Raw genomic sequence first — 15997 nt, forward strand, 5'->3', positions numbered from 1 at the left:
GAGAGATATTGGTCTTAGTTTTCTTTTTTTGTACTGCCTTTGTCTGGTTTTGGCATCACAGTAAACAGGGCTTATAAAATGGGTGAGGATGTGCTCCTTCCTCTTCTGTTTTTCTGGAAGGGACTGTAAAAATGATGTTAATTCTTCTTTAAAGATTTGATAGAATTCTCCAGTGAAATCATCTGGACCTGGAAATTTCTTTTTGAGGAGCTTTTTAATTAATAGTTATAGAGCTGTTTAGATTATCTATATCATCTTGGTTAAGGTTTGGTAGTTTGTGGTTTTTTGAAGAATTGGTCCATTTTTCTAAGTTGTCAAATTTATGAGCATAAACTTACTAACTTTTTAATGGCTGCAGTATCTTTGTGTGTGGGTTCTTTTAGCTCATTGAACATACTTAAAATTGTTGATTTAAAGTCTTTGTCTATCAAGTCCATGGTCTGCACTTGCTTAGGGACAATTTCTATTAGCTTTTTTTCCCTGTGTATGGATCACACTTTCCTGTTTCTTTGCATGCCTTGTAATTTTTTTGTTGAGAACTGAACATGGACATTTTGAAAATGTGGCAACTCTGGAAATCAGGTTCTTCCTCCTCCCCAGAGTTGCTGCTTGTTGTCGTCATTGTTTGTTTAGTGACTTTTCTGAAATAATTTTGTAAATTCTGCAGTTTTTGTCATGTGTAGCCACTGAAGTCACTGTGTGCTTAGCTTAGTGATCAGCTAGTGCTTTGTTTGACAGAGATTTCCTTAAATACCTGGGACCAAAAGAAAAAAACCTCCCAGCCTTTGCAGAAGAGCTCTCTGTATGTGGTGGGGCCCACCATCGGTGCTCATCCGGGCAGTTTTCAAGTCTGCCTGTAGAAGTTTTCCACAAAAGCTTCAGACTTCTCTAGTGATACCTTGTGTTTATGGCATGGGCTAGTTCAGGAGGATTAAATTATTTTAAACAAAATCAGAGGGTTTTTCCTAAATAATTGCTTTGTGCTTGGCCCTGGGCCTTTCCACTTGACTTAGGTCTTCCTTTTGTGCTGATTCCCAGAGAGAGTCTATCTTTGCAGCTCTCCCTGTTCTTTTTACTTGATGCTTGTTGCTCAGGTGTGGTGACAGTGGAGGAATGGGGTCATTCTCTGATGTTCTTATTAAAGCCTCTGCTTGTTGGTCAAGTGGTAGGGTTATTAACGCCTCCACCTTAGAGTGAACCTGGGTCTCAAGGTAAGATCTTCACAAGAGTTCCTGTTGTCCTTTATATTTAATGCTGGGCCTAGTGTGTATTCCTGCTCCTCCCCAACAAAAGAGCTGTTGTTGTATTTTCCTAGCCTCTCCTCCCAGTTGCTGTGGGTTTCCACAGGTGCTCTCATGCTATAGTTTTTATTGTCCTCCCCCTGTAGACTAAGGCCTTTGTTTTTTAGGGGGATCAGGAGAACAGGTCTGTCTTGGTAGAGTTTTCAGTGGTGGCTGTTGGTTCCCTTTCCCAGTTGCAGAGGGTTTCCACGAGGGTCCTTAGGTAGAGTTTTTGTTGCCCTTTCCCCTGCAGATCAAGGTTCTTGGTCTGTAGGGGAAATAGGGAAGATGGCTTTCGACAGCTCCTCTCCTCCCCAGCCAGCACCACAGGGGCAAGCTTTCTCAGATTCTTCCCATCCTTTCCTGTAAGCACCTGGTGGGTATCTGGAAGAAGAGCCTAATAGGAAGTATAAGTCTCCTTATTTCTGGGGCCCACAGGGGATTCATGTTGTTACCCTAGCCTATGTTCTGCCTTTAACAATTTATTAAGGACTTTTAGCTGAGTTTTCTCATCAGTACCTAGTGGCTTATGTCCTAGGTAAGTAAACGCTGCAGTTCTGTTCTCTCTGCAGGCACCTTTCTCTATCCACATTTTGGATTACTTAATTGATCTGGAACCTCAGTTCTCTGATGGGTTTGTCTATTTAATTTGTAATTTGCCCAGCTTTTTTCTTGTTGGAAGGGTGGCAGGATGCTCTTTTTATCTCTTTAAAAGTGCTGAAACTAGAAGTTTTAAAGTTTTAATTTTCCTAGCATTTTTATTATTTTTATTGATTTAGGAAGCAGAAACTCAATATGAAGAGCAGATTGGTAAAATTATTGTGGAGACACAAGAACTTAAATGGCAAAATGTGAGTATTTTTTCCCTCAGATTACCATTTTTAGCATCTATTTAAAAATGTATTCTGATCCTTAATTGCAAAGTTAATTTTTATATTTCCTAAATGTATTCAGGGGATTGTGCATCATTTTAAATGAAGTCTCAAGAAAATTCCAAGTAAAACTGTTAATAACGTTTAGGCTTCCAGAAAACTGAGAATAAAATTTTTTTTTAGACTTTCTGATAACATAATAGCTAAGAATAACACTGAAGATAACTCTGAAAACTACTATGAACTATTTCATATCTGAGAAATATATTGTGTGTTATAGAGGAGCTGTTTTTTTTTTTTTTTTTTTGAGGAAGATTACCCCGAGCTAATATCTGTGGCCAATCCTCCTCTTTTTGCTGAGGAAGATTGGCCCTGAGATGACATTTGTGCCCATCTTCCTCTACTTTATATGTGGGACACCTGCCACAGCATGGCTTGATAAGCCGTGCATAGGTCCACGCCCGGGATCTGAACTGGCAAACTTGGGGCCACCAAAGTGGAGTGTGCAAACTTAACCACTGTGCCACCAGGCCGGCCCCCAAAATATTTTTTAAGAAGTGAAACCTTAGAATTGTACCATGTTTTCCCGGCTGGTGTTACATACTGTAACTAAATATTAAAAAATAGTATCAGATCTGATTCTCTCTCTAACCTCATCTATAAAGAAACTGTTTTTTTTTTTTTTGAGGAAGATTAGCCCTGAGCTAGCATCTGCTGCCAATCCTCCTCCTTTTGCTGAGGAAGACTGGTGCTGAGCTAACATCCATGCCCATCTTCCTCTACTTTATATGTGGGACACCTGCCACAGCATGACTTGCCAAGTGGTGCCATGTCTGCACCCGGGAACCAAACTGGCGAACCCCGGGCTGCCAAAGTGGAACGTGCCAACTTCATGCTGCGCTACCAGGCCAGCACTAGAAACATTTTTGATGGTGCTTTTTTCATGCCTTTCCACCAAAGTAATCTTAACAGCTAAAAATTGAAAGTTTAATTACGATGTCCCCTATTCTCACTATTTCGCAGCACTGAAACAGGAACTTTGAGGTAACATATCAGAATCAGAGCTCAAGTAACAGAGGAAAGACAAAACTAGAAATGTTGGGAATTTTGAGGCCAGACAGACCTACAAGGTTGTGTATGGGAGTAAAACTAGAGTTGGGTTATAGGAGGCACAGGTCTGAAACAGAGACCTGACTCTGGAGAAAAGAAACAGGTAAACACCAAGTACAAGCTGAAGCTCCAAGCACATTTCAAAACATAAAGTCACATCTTGTTTTTGGCTAAGAGAGTCAACAGTATAAGGTTATCAGAATCCTTAGTAAGTTTAATACAATCCAATTTAAAATCCCAAGAGCGTGTTTGTGGTACTTAAGCTGATTCTAAGGTTTATGTGGAAATAAACATACAAGAGTGGCTGGGAAATTTCTGAAAAAGAAGCTTGGCATAGTGTACATGAATACATAGGTATTCCTTAGAACATAATAGAACCCAGAAATAGATCCAAATACATAAGATAAATTAGTGAATGATAAAGGTGGCTTTTCACATCAATAGGGAAAAATAGATTATTCAAGAAATGGTGTTAGAACTGAGTTCCATCTGAAGAAAAATAAAGCGCCAGATTCCTACCTTACTTTACAAACTTGTAGAAAAACAGGAAGTTTCTTATATTCTTGTTAGCAGTGTAAATTAGAAGTGCCTCATTGAATTCCCCAAAATATCACCAAACAAGTTGTTAATAAAGCAACTCTGTGTTTATTAGGACTCATTTCAGGAAGTGAGAACACTACCTTGACCAAGTCTTAGTAGTGTCTCAGAAGGGACAAGTCAGAATTGGAATATATAAAAGGTTATGGGGTCTAGGCTCAAGCGCCTTTAGGAAGATTTTTTTCCCCAATATTTTTTATTGTGGTAAAATACACATAACATAAAATTTACCATCTTAACCATTTTTAGGTGTACAGTTCAGTGGTGTTAAATACATTCATAGTGTCGTTCTGCCATCACCACCATCCATCTCCAGGTGGCTCTTTATCTTGTAAAACTGAAACTCTATACCCATTCATTAAACAGTAACTCCCCATTCCCCTGCTTCTCTCCAGCCCCTAGCAAACACCTTCTGCTCTCTGTCTGTACGATTTTGACTACTCTATGTTCCTCGTATAAGTGAAATCATACAGTCTTTGTCGTTTTGTGACTGGTTTATTTCACTCAGCATAATATCCTCAAGCTTCATCCATTTTGTAGCGTATGTCAGAACTAACTTCCTTTTAAAGACTGAATAATATTTCTTTGTATGTATATACTACATTTTGCTTATCTATTCTTTCGTAGATAGACACTTGGGTTGCTTCCATGTTTTAGCTGTTGTGAACAATGCTGCTGTGAACAATGCTGCTGTGAACATGGGTGTACACATATTTGTTTGAGGCCCTGCTTTAATTTCTTTTTGGTATATATCCTGACATGGAATTGCTGGATCATATGGTAATTCTATTTTGAATGTTTTGAGGAACCTCCATACTATTTTCCACAGGGGCTATACCATTTTAGATTCTCACCAAAAGTGCACAAGGGTTCTAATTCCTACACATCCTCACCAACACTTATTTTCTGTTTTTTTGATAGTAACCTTCCTGATGAGTGTGAGGTGGTATCTCATTATAGTTTTGATTTACATTGCCTTAATGATTAGTGATGTTGAGGATATTTTCATGTGCCTATTGCCCATTTGTATGTAGTCTTTGGAGAAATGTCTGTTGAAGTATTTTGCCAATTTTGAATCAAGTTGTTTGTTTTTTGTTGTTAAGTTTTAGGAGTTCTCTGTATATTCTGAATATTAATCTCTTATCAGATATATGATTTGCAAATCCTTTCTCCTGCGAGTTGTCTTTTTTACTCCGTTGATGGTGTCTTTTGATGCATACAATTCTTTGTTTTAATGAATTGTTTTGTTGCTTGTGCTTTTGGTGTCATATCCAGAAATCATTGTCAAATTCAATGTCGTGAAGATTTTACCCTATGTTTTCTTCTAAGAGTTTTATAGTTTTAGGTCTTACATTTAGGTCTTTGATCCATTTTGAGTTAGTTTTTGCATATGATGTAGGTAAGGGTCCAGCTTGATTCTTAGCATGTGGAGGTTCAGTTTTCCCAGCACTACTGGTTGAAAGACTGTCCTTTCCCGATTGAATGGTCTTGGTGCCCTTGTCAAAAATAATTTGACCATTTATGTGAGAGTTTCTTTCTTGGCTCTCTGTTCTATACCATTGGTCCATGTGTCTGTCTTTATGCCAGTACAACACAGTTTTGATTATTAGAGTTTTCTAGAAAGTTTTGAAATAAGGAAGTGTGAGTTCCCAGATTTGTTCTTCTTTTTTGAGATTGTTTGCCTTTTTAGGGTCCCTTGAAATTCCATATGAATTTTAGGATAGGTTTTTCCGTTTTGCAAAAATTGTCATTGGGATTTTGATAGGGATTGCATTGAATTTGTAGCTAACTTTGGGTAGTATTGACATCTTCATAATATGAAGTTTTCTAATCCATGAGCAGAGGATGTGTTTCTGCTTATTTATGTCTTTTAAAAAATTTTTCAGCAGTGTTTTCTAGTTTTCATTGTGCAAGTCTTTCATTTCCTTGGTTAAGTTAATTCCTAAGTATTTTATTCTTTTTGTTGCTATTGTAGATGGGATTGTTTCCTTAATTTCATTTTCAGATTGTTCATTGTTAATGTAGAAAAATGCAACTGATTTTTTTGTGACTTTGTGTCCTGCTACTTTGCTGAACTCATTTATTGGTTCTAACAATTTTTTTGTAGGCTCTATAAGGTTTCATATCATCTGCAAAGAGATAATTTTATTTTTTTCCTTTCTAATTTGAACGTTTTTTATTTCTTTTTCTTGCCAAAGTTCTCTGGCTAGGACTTCCAATACTATGTTGAATATAAGTTGTGAAGGTGGGCATCCTTGTCTTGTTCCTGATCTTAGAGGAAAAGCTTTCAGTCTTTCATGGCTGAGTATAAGATTTGCTGTGTGTTTTTCACATATGGCGTTTATTATGTTGAGGTAGTTTCCTTCTGTTCCTAGTTTGTTGAGTCTTTTTATCACGAAAGGGTGTTGAATTTTGTCAGATGCTTTTTTTGCATAATTGAGATGATCATATGTTTTATTTTCCCTCCATTCTGTTGATGTGATGTATTACATTGATTGATTTGTGTATGTTGAACCATCTTTTTATCTCAGGTATAAATCTCACTCAGTAATGGTATATGATCCTTTTAATATGCTGCTGAATTTGATTTGCTAATATTTTGTTGAGGATTTTTGCATCAGTGTTCATCAAGGATACTGGTCTGTAGTATTCTTTTCTTCACTTGTCTTCGTCTGGCTTTGGTATCAAGGTAATACCGGCCTCTAAGCATGAGTTAGGAAGTGTTCCCTCCTGTGCAAATTTTTGGAAAAGTTTGAGAAGGATTGCTGTTAGTTCTTTGAATGTTTGGTAGAATCACCAGTAAAACCTTCAGGTCCAGGGATTTTCTTTGTTGGGAGATTTTTTATTACTGATTCAAAATCTTCACTAGTTGTAGGTCTAGTCAGATTTTCTATTTCTTCGTAATTTGGTCTTGGTAGGTTTTGCATTTCTAGGAATTATGCATCTCATTTAGGTTATCTAATTTGTTGGTGTACAATTGTTCTTAGTTCTCTTATAATCCTTATTAATTCTACTGAATCAGTAATGTCCTCACTTTCATTTCAGATTTTAGTAATTTGAGTCTTTTTTTTCCCTTAGTCCATCTTACTAAAGGGTTGTCAATTTTGTTGATCTTTTCAAAGAAACAACTTTTAGTTTCACTGATTTTCTCTATTATTTTTCTATTTTCGATATTTCATTTATCTCTGCTCTAATCTTTATTATTTCCTTCCTTCTGCTACCTTTGGGTTTGGTTTGTTCTTCTCTTTTTGGTTCCTTAAGATGTAAAGTTAGGTCGTTGATTTGAGATCTTTCTTGTTTTTTAATGTAAACATTTATAGCTATAAATTTCCCCCTTAGCACTGCTTTTACTGTATCCCATAAGTGTTGGTATGTTGTATTTTTGTTTTCATTCATCTATAAATATTTTCTAATTTCCCTGGTGATTTCTTCTTTGATCCATTGGTTGTTTGTGAGTTTGTTGTTTAATTTCCACAAATCAGCTGGTTTTCCTTCCCTTGTTGAGTTCTAACTTCATCCCATTGTGGATGGAGAAGATACTTTGCATGATATCCATCTTTTGAAGTCAACTGAGACTTAATTTGTGGCCTATATGATCTATCCTGGAAGATGTCCCATGTGCACTTAAGAAGAATGTATATTCTGTTGTTTTGGAGTGGAATGTTCTGTATGTGTCTGTTAGATCTAGTTGGTTTACTGTGTGTTCACGCCCTTTATGTCCTTAATTAACTTCTGCCTGGTTGTTCTATCCATTATTGAGAATGGTGTATTGAAGTCTACAACTATTACTGTAGAACTTTCTCCCTTCAGTTCTGTCCATTTTTGCAGTCCAGTTCTGTCATATGTTTTTATGGTCTGTCATTAGGTGTGTAAATGTTTATAATTGTTATATCCTCTTGCTGTATTGAACCTTTTTGAATATATGATGTCCTTCTTTGTCTCTTGTAACCTTTTTAGGTTATAAGATTTTAGGTTACAAGATTTAAAGTCCATTTTTCATTGTGTCTTTTTTTTCTTTTTGGATGTTATTTGCATGGAATATCTTTTACCATCTTTCACTTTTAATCTGTTTGTTTCTTTGGATCTAAAATGCATTTCTTATAGACAGCATATAGTTGGATAATGTTTTTTATCTATTCTGCCATTGTTTGTCTTTTGATTAGAGAATTTAATCTATTTACGTTTAAAGTAATTCGTGATAAGGAGGGGCTAACTTTGGTCATTGTATTATTTGTTTTCTATGTGTCTTATGGCTTTTTTGTTACTTAATTCCTGCATTACTATTAGCTTTTGTATTAGTTGATTTTTGTGGTGTAACATTTAAATTCTATTCTCATTGTTTTTTATTAATATTTTATAGCTATTTTCTTTTTACCAAGGGGATTCAAGTTACAAGGGGAGTACAGTTAGCATCATTCCTAACACTCTAATTTGAATTTATACCAGCTTAACTTTAATAACAAAAAAGAAATCTGCTACTATCTAGCTCCATCTATGCCCCTTTCAGTTGCTGATATTACAAAATTACATCTTTATATATTGTATGCCCAAAAGCATAAACTAATAATTTTAAGAAATGCATTAGTCTGTTAAACTATGTAGAAAACAAAATGTGGAGTTACAAACCAAGGTTATCATAATGTTAGCTTTTAGCTTAAGAATTGTGTTTTTTAAAAAAATGTATTAGTTTCTTAAATCATGTGGAAAACAAAAAGTGGAGTTACAAAACATTGTTAGAATAAAATTAGCTTTTATAATTGCCCATGTATTTACCTTTACTGAAAGCTATTTCTTCATATGGCTTAGAGTTACTGTCTTGTGTCCTTTCATTTCAACCAGCAGGACTCCTTTTATAGTTTCTTGCAGGGTAGGACTAATGGTAATAAACTCTCCTGCTTTTGTTTATCTGGATTTTAGATCATGTAGAGGAAAGGCAGTTTATATCAGTTGGAGATAAGTCTATGAAGCATATTTCATGAGTCCCTTGGAGTACTTTGCCAGGTTTGTCTGATGTAAAGAAATTTCCAAAATCAAGGGGAGAAGTATCCAGCTTCATGTGGCAACCTCTAGCAAGTGTGTATGGTGGAAGCCAGAGAGTGTAGGAGAGTGTGGACTTCATGGTTTTGAGAGGTAGAGGTAACCTTCTTGGTCATGGAAGTTCAAGAGTGTCAGATTTGGACGTCACCAAGATAGTGGAGTGAGTAGTCTTCTTTGTCTCTCCCCTTTCGAATCTACAACTAATTGGACATTCATTGGTTAACAAAGGATATCCATATAGCATCTCAGGACACCTGAGACACCCGTGCTGCTATACATCGGAAGGCAGACGGACTTCCCCCCGGGAGGAGGTGGAGATAGGTGAAAACTCTCCAATCCCTGACCCCCGGACAGCCTAGTACCTGCAAGCGGCTTTCTTTCAGCGGACACGCCCATAGCATTGCCACGCACCAAGGGCAGGCGTGTGCGCGCACCGGCAGAGCAACGGTGGAAACAGGTAACTACAGCCCTACCTAAGCCCCCCGTGATTACCCCTAAGCCCAGGGGGAAACTCCACGGTCCTGCACCAGCAGCAGGGAAAGCCTCTACACGTCATTAGCGCAGAGGCCCTGCCCAGCATTCAGAATGTCGGAGGCTCCCAAAGAGGAGGATGCCGGGCAGGACAGCAGCCTGCCAGCCACAGCTGGCTCACAGACTCCCGCTGTGTCCCAGAGGGGGCAAGGGACACCCAGAGATCCCATGGGAGTGGTCGGGGGCTGGGTGGAGCTCCAGCAGCCCGGCTGTGTGCCCTAGGGGGAAAATCCAAGGTCCCACACCAGCGGCAGAGAAAGCCTCTACTTGGCGTTAGCAGAGATGCCCTTCCCAGCATTCAGAACACTGGGAGGCCCCAGGAGAGGAGGATCCCAAGCAGGGCAGCAGCCCGCCAACTGCCTCTGACTCACGGACTCCGGCTGTGTCCCAGAGGGGGCAAAGGACACTCAGAGATCACGTAGGCATGGCCAGGGGCTAGGTAGAGCTCCAGCAACCTGGCTCCACAGCCCAGGGGGAAACTCCATGGTCCCGCACCAGCAGCAGGGAAAGCCTCTACTTGGTGTTAGCGGAGAGGCCCTGTCCAGCATTCAGAACGCTGGGAGGGTCTGGGAGAGGAGCATCCCGGGAAGCAGCCCGCCAGCTGCCTCTGACTCACGGACTCCGGCTGTGTCCCAGAGGGGGCAAAAGACACCCAGTGATCCTGTGGGAGTGTCCAGGGGCTGGGTGGAGCTCCGGTGGCCTGGCTCCGTGGCCCAGGGGGAAAATCCAGAGTCACACAGCAGCCACGGCGAAAGCCTCTGCACAGCACTAGTGGAGAGGCCCCAACCAGCAGTCACAAGGCTGGAAGGCCTTGGGGCAGAAGTAGCACAGATAGGTGAGCTAACCACAGACTGCAGAAGATACCCATAGCTCTGCTGTTTCCTATAGTGGACAAGTGAGAACTTGTGGGCCCTGACAGTGACAGAGCTGCAACTATAGGTGATCCTGCTCCCGGCCACTGGGAAAGCCCATAACACCTCTGCAGACCCTAAGGAGGGAGCGTGTCTAGGTGGTCTGCAACAGTAGGCACCAGCAGCCTGAGGCCCCCTAGCAATTGCCCCCACAGCTGATGAGGGACCCCACAGGACCACTGTGACTACAAGGAGGGGCCCAGGTCTAGTCAGAAACAGCTGACAGGGTTCCTGGTCGGTGCAGTCTAAACAGCTTCTCCCTCCCACACACCAGTAGAAATAAGAGGAAGCAGTAACTAAACTCTGTCTCTATGCAGAGGCACAAATCCAGGCCATCAAGCAGTATGAAAAAATATATTAAATCTCCAGAACAGAAGGAAAATAACAAGTACCCAGAAAACAATCCCAAAGACAATGAAATCTGTAACCTAAATGACAATGAATTCAAAACAGCCATTATTGAAAAACTCAACGAGTTAAAAGAGAATATAGATAGACAGCTCAACAAGTTCAGGAGCTATGTCACAAAAGAGCTTGATACTATAAAGAAGAACCAATCAGAAATACTAGAGATGAAGAACACAATGGAGGAGATTAAGAAAAATCTGGATTCTCTGAACAGTAGGGTTGATAATATGGAGGAGAGAATTAGCAATTTGGAAGATAGGAATATAGAAATGCTACAGACAGAGGAGGAGAGAGAACTAAGACTAAAAAGAAATGAAGAAACTCTCCAAGAATTATCTGACTCAATTAGGAGATGCAACATAAGGATTATGAGTATACCAGAGGGAAAAGAGAAGGAGAAGGGGGCAGAAAGCCTGTTCAAAGAAATAATGGCTGAGAACTTTCCAAACCTGGGGAGAGAGATGGAACTCCATGTGACAGAAGCCAATAGATCTCCAAACTTTATCAATGTAAGACGACCGACCTCAGGGCATATAGTAGTGAACCTAGCAAAAGTCAATGACAAAGAGAAAATACTAAGGGCAGCCAGGTAGAAGAAAATAACCTACAAAGGAACCTCCGTAAGGCTATCAGCAGATACCTTACAGGCTAGAAGAGAGTGGAAGGATATATTCAAAACTCTGAAGGACAAAAACTTGCAGCAAGAATACTCTACCCAGCGAAAATATCCTTCAAATACGATGGAGAAATAAAAACTTTCCCAGATAAACAAAAGTTAAGGGAATTTGTTGCCACAAGACCTCCTCTTCAAGAAATGCTCTGGAAGACCCTCATACCTGAAAAATTAAAAAAAGGAAAGGGGTTACAAAACCCAGAGCAAAGGCGGTAAGTAGAAGGACAATAACAGAAAGTAGCAGCTCTCCATCAGAACAGATTAGCAAAAGTTAAATAAAACATTAAAGATAAAAGGAAGGGAAACACCAAGAATAAATAGAATCCTGTCATTTTAACCACAAACTCACAACACAAGAAGGAAGAGAAGAGAAAAATCTGACAATAACAACCTAGAAGGGGAAGAGAAAAGCGATGGAACGTTTTAATTTAAGGAAATGAGAGGCTATCAGAAAATGGACTATCTCATCTATGAGATGTTTTATACAAACCTCCTGGTAACCACTAAACAAATAACAAGAATAAAGACACAAATTACAAATAAGAAGAAAGCCAATACAGAAATTTACCTAGCTGAATTAGTAGTCCAAAAGTCATGGGACGAGAAAGAGGAAATGCATGAGAACTGGAAAACAAGTGATAAAATGGCAGCAGTAGGCCCCCACATTGCAATAATCACTCTAAATGTAAATGTATTGAACTCTTCAATCAAAAGACACAAAGTGGTAGGATGGATCAAAGAACAAGACCCAACAATATGCTGCCTCCAGGAAACAAACCTCAGCCCCAAAGACAAACAGAGACTCAGAGTGAAGGGATGGGAGACAATACTCCAAGCTAATAATGAACAAAAGAAAGCAGGTGTTGCCATACTTATATCAGACAAAGTAGATTTCAAAGCAAAACAGATAAAGAAAGACAAAGAGGGGCAGTTTATGATGATAAAAGGGACACTTCACCAAGATGACATAACACTTCTAAATATAGATGCACACAACACAGGAGCACCAAAATTTGTAAAGCAGCTCTTAGCAAAACTAAAAGGAGACATCAACAACAATACAATAATAGTAGGGGACCTCAACACCCCATTAACACCAATGGATAGATCATCCAGACAGAAAATCAACAGGGAAATTATAGAATTAAATGAAAAATTAGACCAGATGAACTTAATAGATATATATAGAACACTTCATTCAAAAACAGGAGGTTACACATTCTTCTCAAGTGCACATGGAACATTCTCAAGGATAGACCCTATCTTGGGAAACATAGCAAGCATCAATAAATCCAAGAGGGTTGAAATAATATCGAGCATCTTTTCTGATCATAATGCTATGAAACTAGAAATCAACTACAAGAATAAAGCTGGGAAAGGGGCAAAAATGTGGAGACTAAACAGCATGCTATTGAACAAACAGTGGATTATTGAAGAAATCAAATATGTGGAGACAAATGAAAATGAAAACATGCCATACCAACTCATTTGGGATGCAGCAAAAGCAGTCCTAAGAGGGAAATTCATTGCAATATAGGCTCACCTCAAAAAACAAGAAAAATCTCAGATAAGCAACCTCCAGTGACACCTAACAGAATTAGAAAAAGAAGAACAAACAAAGCCCAAAGTCAGTAGAAGGAGGGAAATAATAAAAATTAGAGCAGAAATAAACGATGTTGAAACAAAAAAGGCAGTAGAGAAGATCAATGAAATAAAGAGTTGGTTCTTCGAAAAAACTAACAAAATTGACAAACCCTTAGCCAGACTCACTAAGAAAAAAAGAGAGAAGACTCAAATAAATAAAATCAGAAATGAGAGAGGAGAAATCACAATGGATACCAAAGAAATACAAGGGATCATAAGAGAATACTATGAAAAGCTATATGCCAACAAATTGAACAACCCAGAAGAAATGGATAAATTCCTAGACTCTTACAATCTCCCCAGACTGAAGCAGGAAGAAATAGAGACTCTGAATAGACCAATCACAAGTAAAGAAATAGAAACAGTAATCAAAAACCTCCCCAAAAATAAAAGTCCAGGATCAGATGGCTTCTCTGGAGAATTCTACCAAACATTCAAAGAATATTTAATACCTATCCTTCTCAAACTATTCCAGAAAATTGAGGAAGATGGAGCACTCCCTAACACATTCTATGAAGCCAACATCACCCTGATCCCCAAACCTGACAAGGACAACACAAAGAAGGAAAACTACAGGCCAATATCACTGATGAACATAGATGCAAGAATCCTCAACAAAATTTTGGCAAACCGAATACAGCAATACATCAAAAGGATTATACACCATGATCAAGTGGGATTTATACCAGGGACACAGGGATGGTTCAACATCTGCAAGTCAATGAACGTGATACATTACATTAACAAAATGAGAAACAAAAACCACGTGATCATCTCAATAGATGCAGAGAAAGCATTCGACAAGATCCAACATTCATTTATGATAAAAACCCTCAATAAAATGGGTATAGAAGGAAAGTACCTCAACATAATAAAGGCCATATATGACAAACCCACAGCCAACGTCATACTCAATGGACAAAAACTGAAAGAGAGCAGTTCGGCAGGAAAAAGAAATAAAAGGAATCCAAATAGGCAGTGAAGAAGTAAAACTCTCACTGTTTGCAGACGACATGATCTTATATATAGAAAACCCCAAAGAATTCATAGGAAAAGTATTAGAAATAATAAACAGCTACAGCAAAGTTGCAGGGTATAAAATCAACATGCATAAATCAGTAGCATTTCTATACGCTAACAATGAACTAACAGAAAAAGAACTCAAGAACTCAATCCCATTCACAATCGCAACAAAAAGAATAAAATACCTTGGGATAAATTTAACCAAGGAAGTGAAAGATCTATACAATGAAAACTACAAGACTTTCCTTAAAGAAATTGATGACTACATAAAGAGATGGAAAGACATTCCATGGACATGAATTGGGAGAATAAACATAGTTAAAATATCCGTACTGCCTAAAGCAATCTGCAGATTCAACACTATCCCAATCAGAATCCCAATGACATTCTTTACAGAAATTGAACAAAGAATCCTAAAATTTATATGGGGCAACAAAAGACCCCGAATTGCTAAAGCAATCCTGAGAAAGAAGAACAAAGCTGGAGGCATCACAATCCCTGACTTCAAAGCATTCTACAAAGCTACAGTAATCAAAACAGTATGGTACTGGTACAGAAACAGGTGCATGGATCAATGGAATAGAATTGAAAGTCCAGAAATAGAACCACACATCTATGGGCAGCTAATCTTCGACAAAGATGCTGAGGACCTACAATGGAGAAAAGAAAGTCTCTTCAATAAATGGTGGTGGGAAAACTGGACAGCCACATGTAAAAGAATGAAAATTGACCATTCTTTTTCATCATTCAAAGAAATAAACTCAGAATGGATCAAAGACCTAAAGATTAGGCCTGAAACAATAAGTCTTCTAGAAGAGAATATAGGCAGTACACTCTTTGACATCAGTTTCAAAAGAATTTTTTCAGACACCATAACCCCTCAGATGAGGGAAACAATAGAAAGAATAAGCAAATGGGACTTCATCAGACTAAAGAGCTTCTTCAAGGCAAGGAAAAACAGGATTGAAACAAAAAAAACAACCCACTAATTGGGAAAAAATATTTACAAGTTATTTATCCAACAAAGGGTTAATCTCCATAATATATGAAGAACTCACACAGCTCAACAACAAAAAATCAAACAACCTGATCAAAAAATGGGCAGGGGACATGAACAGACATTTCTCCAAAGAAGATATAAGGATGGCCAATAGACACATGAAAAGATGCTCATCATCACTAATCGTCAGGGAAATGCAAATCAAAACTACACTAAGATATCACCTTACACCTGTTAGAATGGCAAAAATATCCAAAACCAAAAGTGACAAATGTTGGAGAGATTGTGGAGAAAAAGGAACCGTCATACACTGTTGGTGGGAGTGCAAACTGGTGCATCCACTATGGAAAACAGTATGGAGATTTCTCAAAAAATTAAAAATAGAAATACCTTATGACCCAGCCATCCCACTACTGGGTATCTATCCTAAGAACCTGAAATCAGCAATTCCAAAAGTCCCATGCACCCCTGTGTTCATTGCAGCATTATTTACAATAGCCAAGACGTGGAAGCAACCTAAGTGCCCAGCAACTGATGATTGGATAAAGAAGATATGGTATATATATACAATGGAATACTAGTCAGCCATAAAAAGGACAAAATCGTCTCATTCACAACAACATGGATGGACCCTGAGGGTATTATGTTAAGTGAAATAAGCCAGATAGAGAAAGACGAACTCTGTATGACTCAACTCATAGGTGGAAGATAACATATAGACAAAGAGAACTGATTGGTGGTTACCAGGGGAAAGGGGTTTGGGGGAGGGCACAAAGGGTGAAGTGGTGTACCTACAACGTGACTAACAATAATATACAACTGAAATTTCACAAGGTTGTAAACTATCATAATAAAAGAAAAAAGTGTCAGATTTAATATTCTATTAGCTCTGTTTTTCCTCAAGATTGAAG

General features: G+C 38.5%; 1 protein-coding gene across 1 annotated transcript in view; it reads left to right on the top strand.

Annotated features, from left to right (window-relative positions):
• Positions 1-15997, top strand: part of CCDC73 (coiled-coil domain containing 73) — a 153861-nt gene that overhangs the window by 49113 nt on the left and 88751 nt on the right. The window contains exon 3 of the mRNA XM_046685213.1: positions 2060-2131. Coding sequence (XP_046541169.1) covers positions 2060-2131 — 72 coding nt within the window. The remainder of the gene's footprint in view (positions 1-2059; positions 2132-15997) is intronic.

Source organism: Equus quagga, chromosome 14, assembly GCF_021613505.1.
Source record: "Equus quagga isolate Etosha38 chromosome 14, UCLA_HA_Equagga_1.0, whole genome shotgun sequence".
In the NCBI taxonomy this organism is placed as follows: domain Eukaryota; kingdom Metazoa; phylum Chordata; class Mammalia; order Perissodactyla; family Equidae; genus Equus; species Equus quagga.